The sequence below is a fragment of the Gambusia affinis genome, linkage group LG10 (assembly GCF_019740435.1).
Source record: "Gambusia affinis linkage group LG10, SWU_Gaff_1.0, whole genome shotgun sequence".
NCBI lineage: Eukaryota > Metazoa > Chordata > Actinopteri > Cyprinodontiformes > Poeciliidae > Gambusia > Gambusia affinis.
Window position 1 is genome coordinate 1,204,712 of NC_057877.1, and position 12,203 is coordinate 1,216,914.

Below are 12,203 nucleotides of genomic sequence, written 5' to 3' on the forward strand. Positions count from 1 at the left end.
CGCTGTGAGGAAGTCAGTCGGGTTAAAAAGCATCTAGAATATAGATGATATAGGATATATCATCTATATTGAATAATATAGAATATACACCTTTCCTAAAGGCCAATTTAAACTTTGACACATTTACAATGAGACAGAATTACATTTAACAACCTCAATAAAAATTCCTAAATCTGTCACTGCAGCCTCTCTGATATTTGTGGCAGATGAGAATAATAAAACTAATTGTGAGCATAAATAACGCCGTCCTGTAAACCACAATGGCATAATGTCAAATTATGAAGGGCGTGCAATTGAAATAAAAATATTCCAAGGTCCGCTTTAAGGTCAACACCTAACTGCAGCGTTATTTATGTCTCATTCTCATTTACCTCATGAAGTTTCATTGTCAATCTGTTTATTGCCTTCCAAACAGAAGGCAACATACATCGCCTTTCAAAGCTCGTGCATAGACCACATTAGAAAAAGAGGTTTACACAATGTATTCAATATATTAAAGAAAGAGCTGCTAAACATTTAAAATACAGGATATTGATGTTACTCTGTTGAGCAAAGTAACAACAAAAAGAGAAGAGAAACTGGGGAGCAGAGATGTGGAGATGCAGAGGGACAGAGTGATGAAGGAACAGACATGGGGGCTACAGGCAGGTATCATAATCATTTCTCTCTCAGGTTATAATCTTTCCATTAGTCTCAGATGAGGAGGCATAACCACTCAATCTAGGCTTTAATGGGACAATGCTTATATGCTTAGACAGAGCCAGTGAACCTGAGGCTTAGAATGATTGCCTCAGTGACAAAATGAATGAGACTTGAAGCTGGAGCTACGTGAGGATCGTCCGCTCGCCTACAGCGCTTTAAATCTCAGATCACGGTCCGTAGATGATCGATAATCCTCGCTTTACAGATTTTATTTTGTCCTGGCGATGAAGAATGAATTCTCCACAGTGCATATTCCACTGACTATATCTAGTTGTGACTCTGCTTAGAAGAAACTCCAGTACTTTCAGGATACTTCTTGATGGAAGTAACACTTCACTTTGTTTATTCTGAATTTGCATGATGCCAGCATGCAGGCTACAGGCATCAAAGTCTATTTTGTATTTTTTTGCAGCCTTGTTCAAGGGCCATTTTAATATTCAAGGACAGTCTTTGCGAGCTCTTAGAGTGTGACTGGATAAGCCTATTTTTGCTCACAAGGCCTGAGAGCTTGTACAGCATGTTAACTGCTGAATGTTTGGCAATGGAAATGTGGGCTGGGTTCATTTCAGACTAACGCACTGCTTACTTAAAACGGAGAAAATTGCATATGCAGACATATGCAAATTACTATATGTAACAAACACGCAGAGAGCCACTATCTAAAGTTCAAATGTGCATGCAACAACAAACCAACTCATCTTCAAACCAGTGCACACATTACTTATACGCCTTCAGTCTTCCCTGTTCTGATTGTTCCAGATGGTCTATGTCTTATAGACTACATAAACAGAAAAAGGTTGATGCATTTTTTAACAGCGTTATTTGCATGATCTGTAATTAATTGATTCCCATTAATCACATTTTAGTCAAAAACTCTATATTGATAAAAAAAGCAACATTCTCAAAAACCAATTTTACTCCTAAATGATTGAAAAACAAACAGACACATGAGCTCAAAAAAGAAACATTTTGGTTTTTGTTCTACAGCCATCATAGTCTGTGCTACTGCTACATGTTTAGCATTGAGATGCTCTTTAGACTTGAATAGTTTTGCTGAAAGACTAACTTCTTATAGAGCAACTTCAACACAACAACAGTCTTTACCAGCGTCCAATCAGATCATCTTTGAAGCAGAAATAAATATTTCAAAGCAACTTCAGCATACCAGACCTCATCATCCACAGAGGTTGTTTGTGGATGTAGCTTGTGCGTCAGATTTATGTGTGTACAGAAACACAATACAAAGATCCTGTCTTGGGATTTTTGTATGTCTAAAAGAAAAAAAACAAACAAACAAACTATGAATTGCATTAAAATCTATGTAATTTATCAAATGAAATTTATGGCTGTATATAGATATGTTAGAAGGGGAAAATACCTTGGTTATCTGTCATAACATAGTAGTAATGATGGGCTCAAATGCAACAAGGCAGAGACGGCGAGTAGATGTTGGCATTTTAATAGGAAAAGTGAACAAAACTTATATATATATATATATATTAAAAAACACAGGGAGCCAGAGTGAATGAAAAACAGGGAAACAGGAAAGTAGTGGGATAAATGGGAGGAATCAGCAAGAGGGGATAAGAGAGAGGTGAATAAATACTGGGAGTGTGAATGCTGGAACAATAGACTGGGCTGGTTGACTAACAGATAGCAGGAATGAGAGAGAGACAGAGAGAGAACATGGGAACAGGAGAAAAAAGAGAATGAATCTAAGAGTAGTCTATAACTAGACACAAGGAATAAATAAACTGGAATCACCGAGAAAAGACTGAACAGTGAAATAGAAATAAGATGATGTAATCAATATAAGGAAGCAAGAAACACAATAATAATGGAACTAGAATGAAATAATCTAAACACCAAAACAACCATGACATTAGGTTCCTGACATTATCTCAAACCAGTCTTCCCTTCTCCTGTGTCCTAAAAAATAGCTTTTCTGTCCAAAAAGAAACTGACAATTGGATATTTTCAACTATTCCAAGTAAACAACAGAGAAGGTTGTGGGTGCAAATTCCAGTTAATCTGCAATACTCAGACCAGCCTGTTAAGAAACAACAACCATACCACATTCAAGTCAAATTTAACCAGAGTCTACCTTCAACAACTCCTCTTCACCATTTCTACAGGTTTAAATGCATTGACCGACTGCCATATGATTGCAGAGGGGTATCTAACAGAACAGCATGGAGAGAACGTTACTTGGTGATCACTGTTGGTAATCAGTGATCACCAGTGAGAATTTCAGCCGCCTTCATTTTCCTGATATCTGGCTTTGGTTATTATTAGCTGTACCAGTAGCTTTCGTAGGTGAACTTTAAAAAGTTAATTTTTTCTCCAGGAGATCTTTTAGCTCCAATTATTAACATCAAATTTCAGCATGACAGTTTGAGCAGGTGTGCTCGTTCCAGGATCCCAGATTTGTGCATCAGGGCTCTAATTCTTGTGCAATGAGTGGAACTGAGCCATTATTAACTAAATCTGTTTCTGTTCTTATAATGAGGGCAATATGGCCACCAGAAAAAGTAGAAAATGTGTAAAAGTGGAGAAAAATAATCAAACCCAGCTCTATTCTGGAATCGGCTGAAAAGTACCAGAACCCTTTGCAACTGGTAGAAATACTTCTTGAACTCAATATATTATTATAGCAACAGCGCACACGTGTAAAGTCAAATATCTTTTCATATTATTACTATTTTTTAATATCTGCAAAGTCTCACCACTATTTTTACATCATGTCTTACCTTTAAGTTTGTTTTGAACATCCAACACAATGTCCAGAGGGTAGAAAGGCAGCACGGGGTCACTGACCAGGCGCAGAATGGCTTCGGCTGTCATCTGCAGAAACAGTCACAGAATAAAGCAAGTTAGTTTAATTTAATCATTCATCATTTCATATTAGCAACAATAATCTGTGATTTAAAATCCACAAGTTCATTGCGGTCTGCAGACCGAGCATCAACTCTTGGTCAAGCATGGTTTTTGTCTGGTGCGTACCCCAAATCATCCTGTCTATCTGTGGTCCCCAGTTCACCCCCCAAGTCTGGAAACTGTTCTGTTCTGCAAAGCCCTAAACACCAAGGTCAGTCTGACTTCTGCTTTCCAGCCACAATTCTAAATAAAGACACATAAATCAAAAACTTGAATCCACCTTATGCTGCCTCTCCTCTGGTTCTTCCAACTGGAGTCAGTTCCTCTCCTGGGTTGAATTTGCACATGATTCTCACATCTCCTCAGCCGCTGGTATTTTGCTGTGTGAGGTCCCTTTAGGTTATCAGCCTCCTCTTTCCTCTCTGATGACTGAGAATCCACACTCTTAGAATCTGTAAGTAACTTCAAATACCCAGGGAGACTTCTTCCTTGTTTTGTCATGACCTGTCACATTTGTCTGCATCGTGCTGACCTTCAGTTCCTGTTCTGAGGGATTGCTGGATGGGTAATACTTCACTTCCACTAATCAGACCATCATTTCATGTATTGCCCTTCTAGACAAACCAGCATCTTCTAAATTGAAAAACTGACATCACCATCAGTGGCTCACATGTGTATAAACTTCAATTTGAACATTTTTTGCAGGTGCTGAACTATTTCTATGAGTGACTGTTTACGCTTTTAATGAAGGGTGGCAAAAATCTGAGACAAAAATGATCTGAGATTACAAATGTGATCTCAGTCAGGCAAAACTCATAGACAATTATCCATCCCTGACTAACAGTCCATGTTTGAGCTGATTTATCTAAATATTACTGCTTAATATGCCTCAGTCCTTGTTATAACCAGCAGATATGTCATATTTCCCTGCACTGCTGACCTGTTGACTGCTGGGATTTGATCTATCACCCCAAAAACTCCAACAGAGCCAAATGGCAAGGGGAAATAGTCAAACCATTTTGGACTGATTCTGGCTTCTGTATGCTGATTGCTTATGGGTGCTTATTTAATATTTCAAAGCTGGCCAAAAATACTTTTCTCACATCCCTGAAAATGTCCAATGTTCCCAACAACTATGTCTAATGGCCACTTTTTGTGTTTGTGCAAAAATCCTTGTGATTCTTCTTCTGCCAAAATCATACACTTAATTATTTTTGTGTAGCATGGTACAACTTAAAATGGAATGTATAAAATTTAGCAACTTTCAATTTTATTTCCCCATATCCCCTATGATTCCCAAAATACAGAAAAACACAAAGTTCTGTCATCCATCCAACCATCTATCCATCCATCCATCCATCCATCCATCCATCCATCCATCCATCCATCCATCCATCCATCGCCTCTCTTTTCTAACACTTGAGAGCCCGGGGACATCTCTTTATGTTTACAAGCTGGCTGTTTCCTTCCTCTAGGATCTGCCATATTGTTATGTTTATACCAAAGCTGTAAAATCCAGCAGTAAAATTGCTGCAGAGCTTCTTTTATCCCTATTTGTTGGCTCTCCTCTGTCACAGACACAACACATATTCAGCCAGCAATACAGCACGCATTGGAAGCGGCATAGCATCAAAAAATATGTCTACCGCGGTAACAAGAACAAGAGACATCATGTCCACTTTTACGCCTGCAGCTCTGTTTGTTTTACAACCTCCCAGTTATCTGCCAGTGGATTCTGATTGGTGTGTATCAGGATGGAAACAAGCATCTAGATCATGTTAGGTCTAGTCTTTTGTCATTTTGACAGATTCAGTTTCATTTCAAAATGTAAGAATCTGTGTAACCGTAGGTTGTCTTATCAATAAAATGGCAGCTGTGTTATAAGAGGAAATGAATAATTGGGTTCTAGTGCAAAAAACATTTACTTGTGGCAAACTGAAAAATGGGACTTATTTTATTAAACAACGACTTTCTTCATGTGTCTCTTGTATAAAAGTAGAAATTTGTTGAGTGCACAACTAATAGCTACCATACGGACATATTTTTTCACCTGAGTTACGCAGCTCCTCCAGAGCAACCATGACACTCATTTCAGGTGGTATGAACTTGAAGGCATTGATACACAGTGTTCTTTTACCAAATGCATTCTTTTTCCTTGCCTTTCCGCTGACAACTTTGAATTACTCATTGAATAATTTCAAACCCAACCTCATGGAACTTTAACTGCCTTGCCTCCATTTTTAGAGCCTGATGAATGGGGATAAAGAGATTTAAAAATCCATCGCTATCTCCACTACAGATCAGTTATACTGGCTTTCCTGCCTCTGTGATTTGTGGGCGCTCATTTATTCTGCTAACTGTAACCAGCTGCACCTATATAACTCTCGTTTGCAAGTATTTTGAAAAGAGCTTACAGTGTACAGATCTGCTCTGTACCCCTCTGCGCTGTTGTTACTGCCACCAAAATCAATCTGGCGGAGTGGGGGCAGGGGAGGATTATCGCATTGATTTGAAGCCAGTGAGTAATACGACTGCAGAAAACATTCATCAAAAGCCTGTAATGTGGGGGGACAGAAAAGGCCGTTGATTTCTTATTTATGGCCTTATTTCTGGATCATCTCTTTCGAAGGCAGAGGCAAGGGAGGAGAGCAACACAGAGACAGGAGATAATGACAGGAGAAAAAAAGCAGAACGGGGGCTGTGACAAAACAGAAAGCAGAAGAATGTCCAAGCTGAAGAAATGTGACAGTTGGTGGGGTGTGGAAAATATAACAAACTAACCCCAACATCTGTTCTAACACCACTTGTTTTTGTCTCTTATTATTCCATCCAGAATGCACTTCCCATCTGACATATAATGAACTGATGTGTCACTTGCAGTGAAGCAAATTAGTTTTAGCCATTTCTAAGTGCAGCTTTCTATGTGATAACCTGGTTTAACGGAGTGGCTCTCGAGCAGGGTCACTGCAGAGTATTGAATGAGTGCTTTAGTAAGGCTCTGTCCTGCAAGGTCAGAAGCAAAAATCAAAATTCACAAAAGGAAATGTTAATTTCTGTGAAACCTTCTGGCTTATTTTGTGTTTCAAATTTTAAAAAGATTTCACAGTCAGTGGCTGTTTTTCAGCGCATCATTAAAGTGGCAGTATTACGTGTTTTCAGGAAGTATTTTGCCATTTTCTGAGAAGGACCTCGCTGCAGCAAACAGAAAGAGTGGGGATGGACCACTGTCAGTCTCACACCTTATTTGGAAATGGGATCATTGTACTCCGCAAGTGAAGGGGGCGCTATTTCTTATATTATTCCCAATCTCCCGTTTTTATTTTCTTTTGATATATGTAATATAGCTTCACCTTTAGGAAGAAGTTGAACTCTCGGCATGGCTTTAAACTCGTCTCTTTTATTTACTTCAGCACAGCTCACGGTTTTCACCAAATTGTGTAGCTTTCTGTACACTTCTAAATCTGCTTCTTAGTCAGATTTTTTCGGGCCTCTAGAGGCGTGGGGGTGATAACACAACTAATAGCAGGAGTACATTACTAAATCAGAATACCACAAAGTCTTTATTATTTAATCACTTTTCATTTTCTTAAGGATGTAAAGCTAATTAAATGACCTAAACAAGACCTCAAAGTGGTTCCAGTTTGTATAGAAGACAATGTTGACAATGTTAACTTTTCATCTCATCGGCTGGTTTGGTCACATGAGCTGCAGAGTAACAGACAAACTTTTAAGAATACTTGGAATGGCAGGTAAAACACCTCTGTCTCAACTGTTTGCTGAAAACACATGGAAGATGGCAAGAAATTTCAGCAGATAGCATCCATCCTCTTTATCCATCAGTTTGAACCTCTGAGCTCATGAAGGCGTTACTGTTTCCCTCTGGAATAAAAGTCATTCATTGACCGAGCAATACTCACTTTTAACCAGACTAAATGATAACATTTACCTATAGCATGCTAAGTGTTTTACTCTATGCACAAATTGTTGATATTGTAAAACGGGGTCCACGGATGGATTGTAAAGGTGCAGGATAATAACCACTCCAGGAGGGAATAATGTTAATCCTTCTTTAATGAAGATAACCGAACAGGAGTACAGCTGGGCGGTTTATGTGCTCTAACTCCGATGCAGACGAACTTTACGTGTCCACACCAGAGTAAGCGAGCATCCAACAACAACAAAAAAACCGTCCCACCCCAAACACCTTCCCCTGGAACACACCCACTGCATGCAGAGTTCCGTTAACAAGATAAATGCACAGTAACGCACCTAAACTCAGATCGACCTAGCAACCATGGGAAATAGTGCTGGCATAAGCCGAAACATACAAGTACTACACTACCCCCCCTTTTCAAGGAACATCAAAGTACTATGGCATGCTAAGGTTACAACCAGATACACATTTGCAACATTACTAGTGCAAACATTGGAACTTTAACATAACTCATCTTTTACTGCAGGATCATTATTCAGTCCAGTCATTTTGATAACGGGCAGGGGCCCGTACTTCTCGACCCCTAAGAGTCTTTTGATTACGGGGTTCTTGTTTGTTTCCTTCTGATCCAGAGGTATGTGGTTCATCTTGCTGCCGATGTTGTGCAGCCAACCTTCTCCGACGGGCTGCAACCTGACGCTTGCCCTTTTTCCTTAACAGTTTCGGAGGGCCAACCAGAGCTTTGCTTTCGCTGTCACTTCCAGGGTCATCTGATGTTGGTGTAGGGGAAGTGGTCATGTGTTTGGTTAATGGGACTACATCTTGGCACTGAGGGAGGACCACATGTCTTTGTCGTCTGACCCATGCTGGTATGACATCGCTTGTGTACAGCTTCAACTGATCATGGTGCATGACCTTTTTGCCACGTTGTGTTAAGATCTCATATAGTACAGGTCCGAGCTGGGCTTTAATAATACATGGACCTTTCCAGGGGGGCTGCAATTTGGGACTAAAGCCCAACTTCTTTGTATTGTCCTTCACATAGACCAGATCCCCTATGTTGTAACTGCATTCTTTGGCACGCAGATCATGGGTCCTCTTCTGTCTGAGCTGAGCTCCACGTAGATGCTGCCGTGCCATGTCATGAACCTCGCCAAGGGTCTTTTCAAGGTCATGAACGTACTCCAGGGGGTCCTTTTCGCTCCATGTTCGTTCTGCAAGACCAAGCCAGAGCTCTTGTGGCTGATGAACTTCTCTCCCCAGCATCAGCATATTTGGCGAGAATCCGGTGCTGGAGTTCTGTGCACTGCGATATGCAGCTGTTAGAAGAGGTAAATGCTCATCCCAGTTCTTCTGATTTTGGTCTACATAGCAGCGGATCATCTGCAGAAGGGTGCGGTTAAATCGTTCCACTTGCCCGTTTGAAGCAGGATGGTATGGAGTGGTTCTAGTCTTGGAGATCTGAAAAAGTTGACAAATACTTTTGAAAAGCACACTTTCGAAGTTGCGGCCTTGGTCCGTATGGAGCTCCAATGGGGCCCCAAAACGAGCTAAGAAGTTATTGACTAACATTCTGGCAGTTGTTTCTGCTCCTTGATCTGGAACTGGGAAAGCCTCAACCCACCTCGTAAACTGATCCATGATGACAAGAATATACTTATTTCCAGAACTTGAGATGGGAAAAGGGCCCAATATGTCAAGGTGCAACCGGTCCATTGGTGCTCCTGCCAATGTAGTTTAGCTTTCTTCGAGGGGCTGCTTGACTTCAGGCCTTTGCACTGGGGGCATTGTTGAATGTATTTGTGGAGGTCACTACCCATGCCATACCAATGGAAGCTCTGCCTAAGACGTTGGAGGGTCTTTGTTTCACCTAGATGCCCTGAAAGTGGTGGGTCATGGCAGGCCTGCATAACCTCCATTTGCATTGAAGCAGGGACCAACAGCAGCAAGGAAGGTTTTAAGTTATCCACATTTTCCCAGCGATAATATAGAACCCCTTGATGGAGTTCTATCTGTAACCAGCAGAGCCAGTACTTCCTAACTGCTGGACTCTCAATTGCAACTTCATCCTTTGTTGGAAGACTCCCTGCTTCCTTCCAGCTATGTAGGACGGAAAGTACAGTGTCCTCTTTCTGTGCTGCTGAAAGCTGCTGGCTGCTAAGAGTTTGCATCCAGTTTATTTGGGGAATTTGAGTTTCAGCTTCGGCCTGGTGCTGCTCCTGTGTGCTGCTTCCAACTTCTTCCCCTGTCACATGCCTTATGACGAGTGGGACAACATCATCAACATCTTCTTCAAATCTGGCCCACTGTTTGTGCAGTCTTTGACAGTGAGAACATCCTCTGCAGGGAAGCTCCATTACATCCTTGCCCGCTTGATAACAGTCACAGTTTGTTGACCCTTCTGTAGCCTGTCTTGAGAGTGCATCAGCATTTGAGTGTTGCAGACCAGAGCGGTGTTCGATGTCAAAATCATACTGACTTAGTTCTTCAAGCCATCGAGCCAGTTGTCCTTCAGGGTGTTTGAAGCGAAAGAGCCAAGCTAGGCTTCCATGGTCTGTTCGAAGAAGGAACTTTCTGCCCAGGAGAAAGTGGCGGAACTGTCTTGTGTATTTTACGATTGCCAACAGCTCTCTTCTGGTCACACAATATCTCTGCTGTGTAGGAGTGAGGTGGTTACTCGCATATGAGATGACTCTTTCCTCCCCCCATTGGACCTGTGACAACACTGCACCAATGCTAGAACTGGAAGCATCAGTGTCCAGGATGTAGTCACCTTCAGCTGCTGGGTAAGCCAGGACAGGTGCGACAGTCAGTCCATGTTTAAGTTGCAGGAAGGCTTCTTGCTGAGCCTCACCCCACTGGAACTCAGCTTTTTTCTTCAGGAGATTAAGAGGGGCAGCAAGTTCTGCAAAACCAGATACAAACCGGCGGTAGTAGTTACATAGTCCTAGAAAAGCTTGCAGCTGCTGTGTGTTAGCGGGAGGCTGCCACTCCTGTACATCCTTAATCAGCTCTGGGTTGGGACTTATTCCCTCTCCGCTGACCACATGCCCAAGAAAGAGAACTTTGTCTCTTAGCAGTTGACATTTTTTTGGCTTCAGCTTTAGACCATAGCTATGAAGGCGTTCAAAAACATCAGCCAAGTGTTGCAGGTTTTGTTCCACACCTCTGCCCAGTACAATAATGTCATCCAAGTAGATAAGGAGGATCTTCCACTGAAATCCTCGCAAAACAAGCTCCATAGCTCTCTGAAAGGTGCCAGGTGCGTTACACAGGCCAAAGGGCATCCTGGTATATTCATAGAGGCCGTAGCGGGTGATAAATGCTGTTTTACAGCGATCATTTGGGTCTACAGAGATCTGCCAATACCCACACTGAAGATCGAGGGTAGAGAAGATGGTAGCCTCTCCCAGCACATCAAGACACTCCTCCATCTTCGGCAGTGGATAAGCATCCTTCAGAGTGAGGTAATTTAGGCGTCGATAATCCACACACCAGCGCACCCCCCCATCTTTTTTACGAACGAGTACCACTGGCGAAGCCCACTCAGAAGATGATGGTACCACTACTCCAGCTTCCAACATGTCCTTGAGATGCCTTTCATCTTCACCTTGAAAGCCCAATGGCGTCCGTCTGACTGGCTGCCGTACAGGTCTTGCGTCTCCAGTGTTTATCTTGTGAGTAACAGCAGAGAGCTGACCAAGATCTGTATCATTGGCTGCAAAGAGAGACTGGTATTTTAAGAGCAGCTCAATTAGTCTCACCTGCTGATCTCCACTGAGCGCCTCACTGGATGTTGTGTAGAGGGCTTGAAGGTGTTCTGGTAGATCTAGAGCATTTTTCTCAACTCTTCCAACCTTTGGGCTATCTGTGTGGCTGTTCTCTTCCACTGCCATGGTTGGTAGTTGTTTTTCATTCAAATCCAGCATTATAAGGGGGTCATCCGGAAAGGTTTCAACTAGAATGCCCACACACACTCCACAGGGCAATGATGCGTTGGTATTTGAGAAATTACAAAGTCGAACTGGAACTCTGGGGTTCATGTAAATGGCAACACTTCCTGATGAGACAGCTTCTGTTATGTTAAGTGGTTCCAGGACACCTGGAAGCCCTGGTTTGGGTTTATCAACTTTTCCCCAGACAATGCATTCACTTTCTGGTGGTAGTGTGACATTGTCCTCCAGGAGCACACGGGCCACAGAGTAGTCACTCTCACTTCCTCCAATGACACAAGCTGGAAGTGGCTCTTTACCCACAAATACTTGGCGACCAGCAAAGACGGTCATCTTGGCTGCCTGCATTGCATCAAGGCCTAGGAGCAGGGCATCGTGAATCTGCCCAACAAAAACCATCCAGTTGAACTTGTGTTTCCCGATTCCTAATGTCACCTCCAACTCACCCAGAGCAGGCATATTACTTCCCACTCCCGCATTACGGAGAGAAGTTTTCTTGAGCGGCTTCTTTGCTTCCTGTGGCAACAGGTTATAAACTTCTTCTGAAATTACTGTGGCCTCTGCGCCAGTGTCAACAACTGCTTTAACAGGTAGGCCATTGACAGTCATGTCAACTTGTAAGCTAGGACCCTTTTTAGTTGTACGTCCGAGTTGTGGTGCGAAGTGCTGAGCCTCCCTACTTTCGACGCCCCTGTGAGATTCGGAAGTAGACTCCCTGGGATTGTTTCTGCGCCGAC

At 42.2% G+C, this 12,203-nt stretch overlaps 1 protein-coding gene across 7 annotated transcripts in view; it reads right to left on the bottom strand.

Moving 5' to 3' along the window:
* LOC122837974 (inactive N-acetylated-alpha-linked acidic dipeptidase-like protein 2) overlaps positions 1-12,203 on the bottom strand; it is a 321,561-nt gene that overhangs the window by 20,135 nt on the left and 289,223 nt on the right. For all 7 annotated transcript variants that reach the window (XM_044128206.1, XM_044128210.1, XM_044128205.1 and 4 more), the window contains one exon: positions 3,453-3,546. In XM_044128206.1, the coding sequence (XP_043984141.1) occupies positions 3,453-3,546 (94 nt within the window). The remainder of the gene's footprint in view (positions 1-3,452; positions 3,547-12,203) is intronic.